Consider the following 16,709-nt stretch of genomic DNA (forward strand, 5'->3'; position numbering starts at 1 on the left):
CTTCAACAGCAGCATGTATTGGCTCAGTGTCTAAAAGTTTCTTAATCTTTGAGCTTGTAGAAAGTTAGAAGAAAGAGGAAAGAAAGTGAAGCAATAAGGCACAAGAATTCATTTTGAATCTCTGCACAGCATTAAAGTGCACTTATTATTACTTTGTGTGCACAAGAATAAAATGTGTATATATGTGTGACATTCAGCAGATGATCTCCAATAGTTAGTTTTACAATTATTCCTTCAAAATAAAACGCACATGTTCAAGATGACTCTGTAAGACCCACTGCTTTTTTATTTTTTTATTTCAGAGAAAACACGATTGGGTCAGTCTTTCTTAAACCATCATGAATCATTTTACCTGGCTCTCTACTTCGCTGGGTGTGGCCTGTTCTCCCCTGGCAACCGGTTCCGGTGTCACGGCAACTGTCGGAGAGGCGGGGTCAGTGTGTTGCTGTGAAGGAGGAGGGGCGGGGCTGGCGGGCTTGTCCTCTTTTAGGAAGTCACCCTCCGATAGGTCGTCCATCATGCTCATCTCTGCCTCTCGGTATGCCCGTCGCTCGGCCTGTGAAGGAAGAGACCAGAACTAAGCAACAAGGAACCAGAGATCATCTGAGAGCCTTTTTTAAAATAATACTCCACCATGTTTCCTCCTCACATGAAGTCTGAATCTATCGGTGAAGTTAAACACAGAACAAAACAATAAAAGGCTACAGCAGCAGGACTACCCTGGGACCAGCACTTAAGTTTGATTAACTGTAAACACACTGAAATTAAACTGTGCCTTGCTTTCATTTGTAGCAGTGATTATTTAGTCTGCACTTTGGAAATGATTTCTTAAATAAACTCGTTGGTATTTTGACCTCCTCTGTGCATAATTACAGTTTCAAACAAACACAATGTCCTCGTCCGACTGTTGACTCCTGCACTTTGTGAGATTTTCCAACACCAAGTGAACACAGTTCAACATTTTAAGGTCGACCTTTTGTCAAATTTTCCTTTTGGAGGAAATGCATCCAGATACGCTTCATAGCCTCGAAGAATTTATTTAGAATTAGAGATTACTCATTGTAGTTTTAACACATAAAAAATGTAAGATTCACACCAGATTTAGAAACTGTGAACCCGCTCTTAAAAAAACCTGCTGTGTTTAGTGGTTTACTTGTTTGTCAAAGCATCATGTGGCATGTGTAATATCGTTAAAAGGTCACCATAATGCAGACTTAATGAGAGAGAAAGAGGATGGATCAGGTTCTACCAAAAATAATAATAATGTTATTCCAACTCTAGAAGACTAAAAGTGTAATTACGGGGTCGCAAATATGTCACAAATGAGAATATAGATCATCAATATAAATTTTATAGAATGACATCAACAGTACTCAGCTGCAAAAAACAACTTAAGGTTCAAATTTGACGAGACGTCGCACCTCAAGCGGATATTTCACACTCTCTCTCTCTCTCTCTCTCGCTCTCTCTCTCTCTCTGGTCACCTGTAGAGCACACAGATGCTTTTTGCAACACTTATACGAGCGGTGAACAGCGAGGGCAGATCGTCCACTTGTATCCATCTTACTAAGAAAATATATAAAACAGAAGGCTACTTAGACATCATAAATATTACAATATACGTAGAAACTATAGAATGTGTTTGAGAATATGGATCACTGAGTGCAAAAAACCCCGACAAAGAGTATCTGACAAATCAGGTTTGACTTTGTAAATCTCTTAGTAATTTGACATCAATGTACAACAGAAAAACATCATCTCGCAAAATTAGTTGCCAAAGACAACGTTTGACCATTACATTCCACTTTCGTCCAATGATAAAGCAGCTATAACCCTTCCTGAGTTCATGTCATTGTTATTGATCGTGCCGGACTTTCAGCTCCCGCTGAGCATCGTCCTCATCGGCTGCTCGTCGATCACTTTTTGTTGTGTTCCTGTTGGTCTAGGGGCAAACACTGTCCTTCAAGGAGATCCTATGTAATTGATGTTTTCTGCCGCTCTTTCCAGCTGATGTGGTGGCTGCACTAGATCAAGGCCATGGTGCCCCAGGCTGTAGGAACAATCCTTTAATTGTTCCTCTAAACAGGAAGTGAGTGGGGAGAAAAGGGTGCGGCGGAGAGTTGGTTCATCGGGTTCAGCTCAGAGAGGAGAGAGAAGGACGGAGAGGAGACAAAGAAAGGGAGAGAGAGTAAATAGGATTATATTATAAAACTGAGGGATGTAATACAGGAAGGAGAAGTGGAGCATGTTTAGTCAAAGACCAAGAGAGAGAGAGAGAGAGAGAGAGAGAGAAAGACAGATAGAGAGAGAGAGAAGTTTTTCCTCATGTAGCGAGACGTATGGGGCTAAGTAAGTAAAGTAGCAATATACATCTTTAAAAATACATTATTTAAAGGGGACATATTATTAAAAATCCACTTTTACAGTGTTTCTGAACATATATCTGTGTAACCTGAGTGTCTACTGACCCACAACATGTGAAATAAACCCATCCAGTCCTTTGTTTGTGGTCTGCATAAGTCTTACAACACAGAGAAAAATGCTCCGTTTCAAATTTGCTCTCCTTGTGATGTCACAGTGTGATTCTGGTAAAAATATATACCCCTCCCATCCCCTGATATCTCCACCCATGGACTCCATCCCCAGCCTATAACAAAACTTTTGACACCACTAGCGAAGGTGTGATGTTTACCGGTGCTGCTAGCCTAGCTCTGTGTTGCGTTAATGCATTAAGCCTAGCAGCACCTTAAAAGCTTAAGGAATTAATATGGCTTACATATCATGATTAGTTCGTCTGTACAAACAAACTTAAATGTAAAAAGTTAGATTTTTAGATGGGGAACTATTTCTTTCTCCAGCAAAACCTGTCAAAATCCTGATTTTTCCATGAAAGTCAATTTTTTCCAGTTTGAATTTGCACAGATTTAACAGATCCAGCCTTTCATACTCTATCTAAACCGCTTTTCCCGTTCTGGGTCGCAGCCCATCCCAGGGTCATTGGGTGACTGGCGGGGTACACCCTGGACTGTTCGCCAGTCAATCACATGGTTGACATATAGAATCAGTCACAGATTTCTAACAGAAACCAAACAATCATCAGAAGAAGTCACAAATCCCACATCTCCTCCTGCTGAAAAGCTGAAAAGCTGAAAAGCTGAAAAGTATCCTCTACTTTGGAGGGAGGGGCATCCTGCTAGACAAACTGTAGAAAGGAAGAAACAAACATGGGAAAAAAGAACAACAGGACGCAAAAGAAGAGCGGAGTAGAGGAAGAAGAAAGAGGAGACGTACAGGGAGAAGGGAAGAAGAGAATAAGAAATGAGGAAAAAAGAAGTATAGGGAGAAGAAAAGAAGAAAAAGAAATAAAAGACAAGACGGAGAAGAAGAAAAGCAGGAAGAGGAATGACATGAATTAAAGCGGAGGAGACAGTAAAATTGAGGGTGCCGGGTCATGACAGTTCTCTTCTCCATTTGACCCGAGGTTGCGAGGTCACTCCTCCCCGCTTCTGTTGACCTCTGACCTCATAAAATCCTAATCAGCCTGTTACACAGATCGTAAGCAGCCCACACACTCATACACACTGACAACACACACACACACACACACACACACACACACACACACACACACACACACACACACACACACACACACACACACACACACACACACACACACACACACACACACACACACACACACACACACATATCTGTGCACTGTAAGGGACACTCCATATGTCGTCACTAGTTTCTTAAACATCTGGGACACTTAAAAGGAACGTCTGGATTTCTACCTCTTACAACACAAACTCACTTTCCTGTAGTTTAAATCCCAGACCGCGAATGTGACTCAATGAACTGAAAAATGGAACTATTTTGAAATAAGGAGACTCATTTGCTTTTTTTTAGTCCTTGTAATGCTCTGCAAGACAACAACGCAACAAAATCCCAAATCTTGGTAGAATTTTATGACTCAAAAATTCAAAAAGGAAATATTCTCAAAGCTGGAAAACATTTAAATGAGCTGTGATTGATGATGAGCATCCAGGAAAACAACAAAAAGTCTGACGTTTTAAGGAAAACTTTGCTTCCTTTTTGTAAATTCTAACACAACCAAACCGTTCTGAAGCTTTTTGTAAAGTAAAGTAAGGCCTCGTTCCCATGTAGGCTTTATAAACGATACATACACAGGTGCTCTCCCACTATGTTGACAGGCAGAGGCGCCCGGATGGATACACTTGTGAATGAAATGGTCGCTGCCGCATCTCAAGGACTTTGTTTTTTGACTTGGTGTGCTCATGACAGCCGTCACAGCGGGCTTTACGTTTTCATGTGGATGAAGATGTTTTTGTAAAACTCAGCGTGTGCAGGCGGGATTACTTATTCAAACGGAGGAGGAACATGAATCACAGGCTCAGATGAATCACTGAAGGGATTGCAGAGGTTGGTCCGCCGCCCATCTTTGACAACTAGAAATCAAGATTTCCTTCTCGAATGACGCGTCTGCAGCTAACACGCTACCCGGACATGCCAGGATTTACTGTTTAGATGTGAATCCTTTTTTTACTGTCTTTGGATGAATTATTTCGTAGTTTTAAGTTTTCTGGCTTCTCTTTTAATCTGGTAACAAGATGAATCAACCCTCCGCTCTGTTGTGTCAGATCTGAACTTTATTAACTCCTAATCTTCAAATAACTCGTCATGTTTTTGTTTTTTATTGACTTGATGAAAAGCTGAATAGTGTAATTAATAGTAGTAGTGCAATTAATTAATTACACGTATAATTAATAACAGTCATTTCTTCACTAAGGACATTTCACATTTCATCTACACTTCAATGTTTGAATTTGACTTCATCATTTATCTCAGTATCTGGACCACATTGTGTTTTTCCAGGGTTGAAAATGAACCTTTTAGCAAATTAGTATCAACCAAAATCCTGCCTACTGGATGACACAGATTGTTGCCTGGCAACATCAACAGATGGAATCCCACATCAGGAAGCTTTGCTGCTTTGATGCAGATGACTCACAGATGAAATATCAAACTACATTCCTCTGCTCTGGCTTTCTGTGGTAGAAAAAACTCAGGAGGGAAGATACTGAACGGTCAGCTTCATGAATCACAGCAGAAAACGCAAAATAACTTCGATCTGATTATTTTAAACTAGAGATGACCGATGCATCGGTTCAACATCGGTATCAGCACTGTTGACAGACATCCACACTTTGGAAATACTGTGGCGTGAGTCGATATCTGTAGCCGAAGTTTTATTGTTGTTCCAAATCAATTTAATGCGGTCTTCTAGTACGCCTAACTACTGATTCAGAGAAGAGGTTTTTTTCTTGTGCAGAGGAATCACCTGTTGAACAAACTCTGACTTCTACATCATCAGCCTCAAAATCAGACCTGATTTTCTCAGTCAGTGCATCTTCACTTTAACCTGCTGTGGATTTTAATCCTGCTGTTTAAGAGTGGTTGATGATAAAAGTTTTCAGTGCAAAAAAAAATAAAAATCATCTGAAATTTGAAATGCAGACATTTTTAACAGAAGACGTTGATCATGTCTCAAATTTATGTCTTAAAAAAAAGAGAGTCAAATACTGAAAAATGAAAAATATAATAATTTATCAAAGCTATAAAAAGTTATCTTAGCAGCATTCCTTATCAGGTATGTGGAACAGACAAAGTGTGAGGAAAGCAAAGTCGATCTTGTCCAGCTCTCACCATCCTCTCTTAGAGGAGTTTGTTCAGGCTGCTCAGAGCCAAGAGCAACACATACAAACTTTCAGAATGTTCCTCGTGCAATTAATGCTCTTAATCTTCTTTAAACCACGACTGCACTTTCAAGCTGCACTATAGCACTTTATTTATATTGCTACCATTCCAGAGAACATTTTAACAAACAGTAACATTTATAAGTTGTTTTGCACTGTCCTATGTCTTTTTCTTTTATCTGTTGTGTTTTTTTGTCCACTGCTGTAAATAAAGGTCTGAACTGAGTACAGCAGTAAGGTCAGTAGAAAGCATTTCAACAGGGAGGCTTCCACTTGGCAGGGTCTTGAAAAACATGTCTGCTTAAAATAACTGACACACAACCAAAAACGTTTTAAATGTGATGTTTTAACAGCTGAGCTGGTGTTGTAATCCATCTGACATCTTATTGATTCACTTGTCTGAACAGCCAGTGAGGAGGCTCTTCTACAGACTTCATTCAGGTTTCCACTCTGAATTGCCTCAAAAAATGTTTGCTCAGGAAGATCAACACATCGCCACAAACTGTTTAAATATTATGTTTAAACAGCTGAAATTGAGCGTGTCAGGTAGGAAACAACATGAAGACAATCTAAAACTTCCCGCTTTAAACGACAGCTGCAAACGCAAACAAATGCACACGGATAAAAAAAAAAAACAGAAGTGTCTTGTGCTTCAGAGTTGCGTCGGCCTGTCACAGCCCAGGAAGGTCAGCGAGAAAGAGAGGAGAAACGAAGGAAGAGGGAGGAACGAGCAAGAGAACGGGAGAGAGATATGCAGGAAGAGGAGAAAATAGAAAGAAAACAGGGGGGCTGACTTTGTGGGGTCCTTCTGAGTGACAATGACCAAAAGTCTTCTGGAGCGTTGGACTCAGATGAGGGACAGACACAATGAGAGATCTCAGTTTCCTAATAATGACGGAGCAAATATAACACACAGACATGATGTCAGTACATGCAACATATAAGTTCATTTCTGCCTCTGTCCATTCAGATTCTCATTAAGGTGTGCCGAGGGGTTTCGCAATAAGCCAAAACGTCAAAACTGTGAGAAGGCGTTTATGTTTATGTGGAAAAATGTTGCAAGGGTATTGCTGCTGTTGTATGTTGTATTGTTTTGTGTTTATTTGAATTCACTGTGCAACAAGAAATTGCCCTATGGAGACATTAACTTACAGTATATCTTATCTGAGAAGTGACTGTCAAATATGCAGCATTTGTATCCAGATGTCACTACTCTGTGTTTGCATTGATAAAGTAATCGGTTCACTCGCCTGTGGAGCCAATCAAAGGCTCTTTAACGGGATTTCTTTAATCAGCTGAACTGAATGTGAGCAGCTTAAATGGTCACCAGTCAAGCTGATGTTTTGATTGACGTCTTTCATTTGTACTGTCCCACCACTACACGCCTCTCGTAGTTTGAAACACATAGAGCAATATTAGAATTCAGAATATTTGGTTTATTTCTTGTTCTAGAAAATAAAGCGTGCACAAAGAAACCAGCAGCCATGTTTGTGGGGCGACTAAAGGAAGACCGGGGGAACGAGACTGAAAGAAGTTGTAATTCTGTGAGTTACGACTTTGACCTCCACAGAACCTCGTGGCCCGGTCACTGTTTTCACTCTTGTTCCCGCCTCCCCCTTGACTTCTGACCGCTCACCCCGCGACCTCGGCCAAATGAGCCGTTTCTTAAAGCGCCCCCCTTTATGAGCATGACCGACCCTGACCTGGAGATGAACCCAACGTTGCTCAGCATGCACACACACACACACACACACACACACACACAGAACAATCAGAAGAGAGAAATTAGGACCCCCTCTCACATTGTCAGTAGGTAACACACAGTGAGAGACTCTTTCAGTACTATCGATCTGAGTCGTGGGACATGTTAAAGGACACCATCAGCGCTTTTCTATGAAGCTCTCTGGATGCCTGAATAATGAAACCAATCAAACAGCATCTGTTTGAATCATTAATGGACCTTTTAGCTTTTTTTTTGGTGTGATAATTGGTTGGGGATTTCAACTTTTACCCCTATTGGAAAACCATTTGAGATAATAAAGTCTGCTTTGAGCTGAACTTCAGACTGAATTCATCAATCAAACAATGGTGTCTGACACTAGATATTAACACTGCAGCGTGTTTTCTGGGGATTTGTTGTTGTTTTCTAGATTATTAACATAATTTGAGGAGTAAATAAAACGGAGGAAAATTCCCTCAGGCCATAAAATAAATTAAATAAAAACTACCTGCTGTTTGTTTTTGGATCTCTTGTTAGTTAAGCAACTTATACTACATTATTTACAGTTTTCTCATGAGCACTTGATCTTTAACAGGCTGTTAGTAATAAATGATATGTATTAACATCTCAAAATCCTTTTTTTGTACCCAGATTCAATCTAAGATGTTGCATGGTGACAATGGGCATGACAATTTCTACGTTTTCTACGAGGTCTGGTGTGAATCCATATTCAGGGATTTCTTTTGTGCTTCGTTCTTTTACTTAATTACACGGCTACATGCTGACTCAGCACTTTATTCTAATGGAAGCTGCTAAGATCATCAGTCAAGCATCACTTATTGCTTATCGAGTGCCTCTTACATTTTACCGTGGTAGACTTTTAAATGTGTTTTGTCTTTTTTCTGTCCTGTCATGCCTTGCTGTGAAACCAATCGTCCTTCAGGGACAAATAAAGTCGAGTTGAGTGAAGTTGGCTTGTAAGATAAACTGAGGGGGGGGGGGGGGGGGGGGGTATTACGATGATTAACAGAGTTTATCTTTGTCCCAAAACTTCTCTCTTCCCGCCAAAAAACCAAACAAACAGGTAAACAGAAAGTTAACACAATGATGTCTCTTATATGTTCAAGCACTAAGCCAAAAGAAAGCTTAAAACACTCTGCATTACACGCTGTTTCCAAAGATTCATCTAGTTTGTGAAAGAAAAAGTTTGAATCACTTGTTGTGAAATAAAGCCGACTTTTCCTCACACACTAGCTTTTAATCTTTGAAACTATTCTGGTACTGGACAGCTGTTTTGATACCACAACAACAAAAACACAATTCCTAGGCACGTCATATCGGGGAATTTCTTTTTTTTTTTAAGACCAAAAAATGGCAACGATTCTGTGCCAAAACTTTGCCAATGTTTTTGAGCAATTTAGACAGTGTGCTCTCTCATTTGGTCGCAATAGCTTTCGATTTAAAGCACGACTGAAGAGCTGTAGTTTTTTAAAAGCTTTGGTCCTTTATGATACTATGAATCATTAAAATAAAAGATAGTTTTAAAACATGTGGTATGGAAAAGAATTGAACATCTTTGACAACCTTACTGGCATACTCTGCAACACTTAAGACACGAGGAGAAGGCAGAAGGAAAAAAATCAGATCACTTACAGACAGGACATGGCAGCTCTTTAAAGGCAGCCCTTCCTCCCTGGCCCTCTTTCTCTCCTTCATTTTCTTCATTTCTCTCTCTCTCTCTCTCTCTCTCTCTCTCTCTCTCTCTCTCTCTCTCTCTCTCACCTCCTCCTCTTCTCTCCTACACTCTCCTCTCTGTGTCTGCGTCGGACACACTCGCCCTCAAGTCCTCTTCACCCTCTGCGCTCATTGGCCAGCAGTGAAGTGTGTGATTTACTGGCTCCTTCTCCCAACAGATGTTTAGGTGAACTTCAACAACACACACACACACACACACACACACACACACACACACACACACACACACACACACACACACACACACACACACACACACACACACACACACACACACACACACACACACACACACACAATGAGTGCCTGTGTGGAGTTATGTCTGGTAGCCCGAGGGAGTTTCAGGGTGATGACGACAGACACACACACACACAAATCCACCAAGTGTTTACATGTGTGTCTGCGAGGTGTGTATGTGAGCAGAGGTCAAAGGTTAGGTAAGCCTCAGAGTTGACAAGGCAACAGAATGTGTCAGGGTCGTGACCTCACATACACATAGAGACACACACACACACACACACACTTTCACATACACACACTCACACACAGGAGAGTACACATAGACTCAGTTACACAGAGAGTCAGATGAGACAGTTTTGAGTTACAAAGAGCAAAATAAAGAAAGGTAGACATAATATTTCTGTTATTTATATAAAACATGGAGAACACTGTTTTGTATTTTCACTTATTACTCTAATGTATCCAGTTAAAATCATTCACAGCTGCATCAATTTACGATTTTTCAAACATCAAATTTGTGACAAAGAAAGTTGTTGTAGCTATGTGGTGGAAAAACTGTTGCCGGGGGGGCACCGGTGGCCGAGTGGTTAGAGTGTGCGCCCCATGTACAGAGGCTGTAGTCCTCGAAGCTGGCAGCCCAGGTTTTGAATCCCGCATGTTATTCCCCACTCTCTCTCTGTCCCTGTTTTCTGACTCTATCCACCGTCCTGTCTCTACAATACAGGCATAAAAAAAAGGAGAAAAAAACTGAAACCCTAGCATGCATTTGGACACAAAAACATTTTTAAAAGATACCATACATGATGACAAATAATGATAAATGTAACAGTATTATTCCTGCGGTGTGTGGAGAACAACGATTTGTTAAAAAAAAAACATGAAATAACACTGTAACAGATACTGATTCATTTCAATAACAACTCTCACAACTGGAACTTTCTCAAAACCTCTTGAGGTCAGACATGACATAAGAGTAAACAATCATGGCGGAAGAGAGGCAAGAAGAACGGGTGATGATCTTCTCAGACAACTTTTCACGAAAAAAATTCACAATGAAAAAAAGAAGAAACGATTGGCGCAGGAGCAGAAACGCAAGTAGCGCGAGCTTAAGAGGTGAGTAAAAATTGGATTTGCTGTGATTGTTGTGCTTTCTTCTTCAGTCATCTTGCTTCCTAATCGGCTATCATTCACGTGATTATTCATAGAGTGCGTGCTCGGCTGACCGCGGGGTTTCCCCCCACCACACAACAGGACATTTGTGATTTGAAATCGGTGCGGCCACAATCAACACTCCTTACATCACAGGAAAATCTGGCACTTGGGATTTTGCTTACTTTCGTTAGAAGGAGGGAATCGTTCCCCAAAAATGTCTTGATTGTCCTGTAGAGTGTATCCAACATGAGTCCAATATCTACCCCTTCTTTTGGTGCTATATCGCTCTTTGTCCGCTACATTTTCTCTGCTGGACATTTTAAGTTTTTGGCTTTAAACTACATTACAGTAGACCAGAATCAACATCGAGCCATCCATTTCAAACAGAACGTCAAACATGTGCTTGTAGTTTAGAGGCTTATGGGTAATGATGTCCACCCAAGTCGACCTATTGATCGATGTTTAACTGGGTCAATTATTGTTCCTGGTCATAGCAGGATTTTATAATGTCGGCCCATGAACGACTAGTTTGTGAAAAGTGCTACACAAATAAACTGTACTTACTTGTCTTTGTCATAAATGATAGTTTAGAAGTTATTATTTTTTTTTTTTACCTGTTGGTGAGACAGAATAAGAAGTATAAAGTCATCACCTAAAATCTTTACATTTTAAATTTTGACATTTGCAAAGGAAACTATTCATGTATCATAATCTTTGATTGCAGCTCTACTTGCAATTGGAAAGAAAAACGCAGCATAGCGAGAGAGAAGGTGCCAAAAAAGAAAAGCGTGAGCTGTTTAATCATTAGAGTTGTTCTAATATATCACACAGTGTGCCAGTAGTTATAATACAACACAAAGAGTTTCAGAAATGATGCGTCTTGCTTCCCATCCTTCACATCATAACAAGTGGTTGGAGGTAAAAACAAGGTCATGGCTACATTCGTGCGCAGTGTGTTTCTAATCAAAGCAGCAGAAAATGAGGTCAAAGTCGAGTTTATTTCTGAAGGAGGAAATAAAGTTCATCCCTCGAATATACACAGTACACTTAACCTCACTCAGAGTTCAGTTTTTTTTTTTGGGCTGTAACTTTAGACTGAAGTGAAAAGATGCCAGGTTCCTTTTTTTTTTTTTTTTTTTTCAACCCAAAATGGAGAACACTGCAGAGTTACCAGGTTTCCTTCAGACTGCAGTCAGATGTGATGCTGATGAGGGTGTGAACAGCTGGCTGCAGTTCAACTGACTGACAGAGCAAACACACACACACACACACACACACATACACACACACAGAGGCAGAAACCTGGAACTGTTTAACCTCTGTCACCATCACTGATTTTACCTCAATCTCTGCACACATTCACACGGCCGCACACACACACACACACACACACACACACACACACACACACGAACACACACTCTTTTCTCACTTATTCTTTCTCCTGTTTCTCTCGTTTCCCTCACGTCGTCAGGATCTGTCTCATACCTGTTTTTACATCTCAGTCGGTCTTCTTTTTCTCTGCTATCTTTATTATTTGACTGCTTTTATTCTTCTTCTTGCTTTACCTCCTTTTTAAAAAAAATCTTCCTTCCTTCCTTCCTTTCATTCTTTCTTTCTTCCTGCTATGCTACTGCCTTTCTTCTCCCTTTTTCAAATCTTCCCTCTGAATACTTTGCATTTAGTTTGACCTGCAGAGTTTCTGTACTCCTGCTGTCCCATATGTACTTGTGTGCAATTTTTAGGTGCTTACCCAAAGTGTTTCCCTTTTTGCTGCTACAGACTTTCCCTCCACTGATCTACAGAGTGGAGGATTGAACTGTTTAAACTACAACATTTACTGGTTAGCTAACGATGTGATGAAATGCATGGTTCATTTCATCACATTAAAGGTTAAATCAGTGGTTTCTGATCGTTTCACTGCTTGAAGTCGTTGTAATAACATTGCCTGTTTGCAGCCCTACATCAAGTTGAGACATCTCTGAAGCTTTAAAGGGTTTTTTAAAGGTTTTTTTTAAATCTTCTTAGATCATTTTTATGTCATTTACATTTTTTTGGTGTTTAGGTGTTTTTCCTGTTTTCTTTATTGTTCACATTAACCTGCTACATTGTTAAGTGGGCTTCCTCCATCATTTCGCTTTCTGTCTTTCTTTCACACTTGCACAAAACTCCTTAAAATGTCGTAACATTTTTCGGATGAGCTTCATGTGTAAACGCAAACAGCCACATTTTTCACTCCAACATTACGCATATTTTTTATCCTGCCAGCCCCTCGGCAAATTTTCCACATGAAGCCGGAGTGAGCTGATGTGAGAACTCAGCAGGAAATATTGAGGAGAATCCACCCTGAGCGACTGAAAGGTGTCGTTTATATCCTGCGACCAGTGTGCTCTCTGTGCACGTAATGAAACTGCTTCAGCATGTTTTCTTTTCCTCAGTATGTCCTTCTCTATTTTGTTTATACTGTGATTGTGTGAACCAACAGATTGCATCCATAAAAAGGGGAACACTTCTCATCATAGCATTGTAAAGGGGACTCTGTTGCTTCTGTTTTTTTATCGCTGCTTTTCCTGTCTTGCATCCCAAGATTTCAAGATTTCTAGATTTCAAATTGATATGAGGTTTAGAAAACTAAAAAGATATGGGAACCTTTTCAAGAATACTTGATACCTTTGCTCAATTTTTACTTTATCTTTCAGTTAATGAACCCTTTCTTTTACTTGCCACACCAATACAAAACCTGACTTCCTGCACATGCCTGTTGTTAAACTATTGTATGTAAATATGGCTGCTCGATTGGATTAGAGAGGGGGAAGAGAGAATTGGATGTACTTTGTATGGTTTGTACGGTACGCAGTTTATTTTGTTAATGTCTAAAATACCAAAACAACAAATTCTTGTTGAAAAAGGTTTAAGTTTCTGTTCCCTGCACTTGTGTAAAACACACAGCACCATGGCTTTAGAGTAGGTGAAGAGTCAGTCTGAGAGAAGACAGCAGGAAGTCACAAATGCAAAAAAAAAAAAGAAGCAGCATACTATCTAAATACATTTGAGGCACCCTGTTTGTGAACAGTCAAAACTGTTTTCTCTTTTGTTCGTGTAGAGACATAATTGAGGGTTGTGTCCATCAAACACAGACTGACTGAACTAATTCAAAGCTGCAGGAAGACGCTGGTGAGGTTGCTGTCTGCTCAGTCGGCCTCTCTTTCACACACTCCGGTTATACTTCACACACGCTCACATCTCTGTGTGTTTCAGCCAGCACTATCTGTCAATCAACATGAATGACTTTCTCTCTCTTCCTCTCCTGACCACACACATCCTGTCTCACAGTCACTGTGTCTCTCTTTCTTTTACCCTCCCCTCATACACTCTCTTTTCCATAGACTCACACACATTTGTTCTGTCCGGGTTGCAGCACAGCATGTTCTCTATATCAATATTTTACAGGTGCATGCTCGTGTCACATTTCTGTATTATTCTGATGATGATATAAGGGAATTTAATGCTATTTTAGCTGGTCACCATTACAAGCTGTAAACACAGCACTGACATGTTTGAAGTCGTAAAGCTGAACTTGTTACGTTTCCTATTTAGATGTCCTGCAGATATGTAGCATCATTAGCTTTCATTTTGGAGCCGTGTTTCTGACCACCTGTTGAATGCAAGTCCCATTTATTCACTCTTCAGCTCTGTGTTTGGTCTGCAACTGCTGGTGAGGGAAATAATAAGCTATACTGCACTATGTTCAATAGCTAGTTGCCAACTTTGTCAATGCTTGATGTTTGAAGCTAGTCATGTTGCACACAGCAGGGTTTTAGAGGTTTTTTGATGTTGCTGAAAGTGGTTGAAAACTTGAAGAAATGAGATCTGTGCGGGTGAAGTTTTACATAAAAGCATAACAAAGAGTCAAGCTAAAGGTCAAGATTCAACAGCTCAAGTGAGCGGCTGAGTTGAGTCATTACTCTCTGGGAGTTTCTAACTACTGGGAGCAGTAGCAGTAAACATGCAAATGTAAAAATACTGAAGTCAAGGGTCCATACTTGAAATGTAAAAAAGGAATAAGTGGAATGTCAGAGGAGCCACAACCACAACTTTTAAGATAACATCGCAATTAAATAACTAAAATGTTAAACTCACACGAAGGCATTTCAAAGTGTAAACTTAAAGCTGAAGTCTCTAAAGAAAACTGTGGGTGAAAAACATTTGCAGCCTCTGAAGGGCAAGGCTCCATTCTCACTTTCAATGTGACTCCGCTGTTGAGTGTTGAGTCACTGCAAAAGTCAATCAAACAGACGAGCCCGGTCCTTCTTTCAGCAGGAAACCTTGTGTCTGTTTAGAGTGTAAACAAATAAAGTCAACGGACTAAAGAAGGGCAGGGAGACTGCAGAGAGTGCTGATGAATACAGATAAATAAATAAAGATAATTAGATTCCAGTGGGCAGGTTCTTTTAAGAAAGTATTTATTTTGACGTGTCTTTAAAAAGCTGAATCGAGCTAAATGGGTCAAAACCGGGGGATTCAAATGGTCCTGAAATTCTTCAATGGAAGATAATTATTGGTCTAAAACAACTCCTTGAAATGTAAAATGTTCAGAAACACAAACAGTAACGGCCTTCTTGCTTAAACAAGCCTTCTAAAAGATGAACAAACAAGCAGGGCAATATGGCCTCGAAATAAACATCAAGTACTTTTCAGAACTATAAAAGTGAATGATTACGTGCAGCATAAATGTTTGAAATCTAGACTCTGATCTTATCACATCAGACCATTAAACACCTGCGTCAACAAGGCAGGGAGAGGGGGGGGTGTTGACACTAACTCCCCTCCTGGATGAAGGATGCATCGGAGTCTATGGGTGGATGATTGAGTGGAGGTGTTTTTTTGTTTTTGTTTTATCTATATGAACCACAGCAGCAGCCCTGACAGAAAGAACATGTATGTTGTAGTGAGGGGAGTATGTCATATGAGCAGAGCAGCTGCTCAAAACGGGCTTCAATCCATTTTTAAACATTGAAAAATAATCTTCAGTTGGATATTTTAGACTGCTCGCTCACTTTATTTGAATAAAACGAACATTCAACACAAAAAGAGCATCAACACAATAACCTAACACAGGTCATTTTACGTCCAAGTAAGTTCATGTGTAGCATTGTCGCTCAATGCTTCTCAAATTTTATGTTTCAAAACGACATGGAGCGAAACCACAGCTGTCTTCTTCTATTATTAGGATGGTTTTCAACATAAAAGCATCCTTAAACAATTATAATTCCATCCTCTCTGCAGATTATTACAGAAAAAAACAAACCTCTAAGATGTATGCTAGACTTTAAAGACAATCCAAGATCAAATGAATCCAAGAAAAGTGCAGCACAGTGAATAAACTGTCTTCTCTTCAAACTGGCCCTGTTCATAATGATAGAGGCCTTAACTTTAAATGTTTAATTCTGACAGAGCTCCAAACAGGAAAACAAAAGCCTTCTGGATTCTGAAGCTGTAATTTCACACAGACAGAGACCTGTTTCTCTCCCACCTCCATCTTCCAGCGGCTGAGCCATTCTTCTCTCTGTCTCCTGCTGATGTAATACGGATCTCCAGCCTGGAAAGTCACTCTGGGGACCGGCCTCCTCCGCAGCCTCCCAGTCTCCACCTGCACACACATGCACACCCAAAAAAAACCTTGTTATACACGCACTTTAAAATCTGCTTTAACTATGAGAATGTTTTGTCTGTATTCCTGGATGTGGAAAAGAAAAAAAAAAACTCCGTTACTTGGTGTCTCACCTCTCTGGGGGAGTCGCAATTTCTGTCGTCTGGCTCGTCTGCAGGAGAAGAGAAGTTACAGGAAATGGCCCATTTGTACAGATTTAACAAGAGCTTTAATGAGGTAAAGTCATGGTTTTCATCACTTTGTCCAGGCATACATATTCAAAGCTTTAAAGTACCATCAAACACTGCAATGTGGGAGTCATTTACAGTTTAAAATTGCAGGTAAACTAACACTGGTACTCTTAAAGAATGTCTTATACGAATAATTTGTGTACCTTTTAAACGCTTAAAGC

The 16,709-nt window shown here is 40.1% G+C and overlaps 1 protein-coding gene across 19 annotated transcripts in view; it reads right to left on the reverse strand.

The window, feature by feature from the left end:
* Window positions 1-16,709, reverse strand: part of LOC109988429 (DNA (cytosine-5)-methyltransferase 3A-like) — a 65,370-nt gene that overhangs the window by 21,536 nt on the left and 27,125 nt on the right. For 14 of the 19 annotated variants that reach the window (XM_065964222.1, XM_065964221.1, XM_065964219.1 and 11 more), the window contains 3 exons: window positions 16,432-16,469; window positions 16,166-16,297; window positions 353-556 (listed from right to left, as the gene is read on the reverse strand). In XM_065964222.1, the coding sequence (XP_065820294.1) occupies window positions 353-556; window positions 16,166-16,297; window positions 16,432-16,469 (374 nt within the window). The remainder of the gene's footprint in view (window positions 1-352; window positions 557-16,165; window positions 16,298-16,431; window positions 16,470-16,709) is intronic. The other 5 variants (XM_065964228.1, XM_065964227.1, XM_065964225.1 and 2 more) reach the window with 2 other exon arrangements.

This window comes from Labrus bergylta, chromosome 15 (assembly GCF_963930695.1).
Source record: "Labrus bergylta chromosome 15, fLabBer1.1, whole genome shotgun sequence".
Lineage (NCBI taxonomy): Eukaryota > Metazoa > Chordata > Actinopteri > Labriformes > Labridae > Labrus > Labrus bergylta.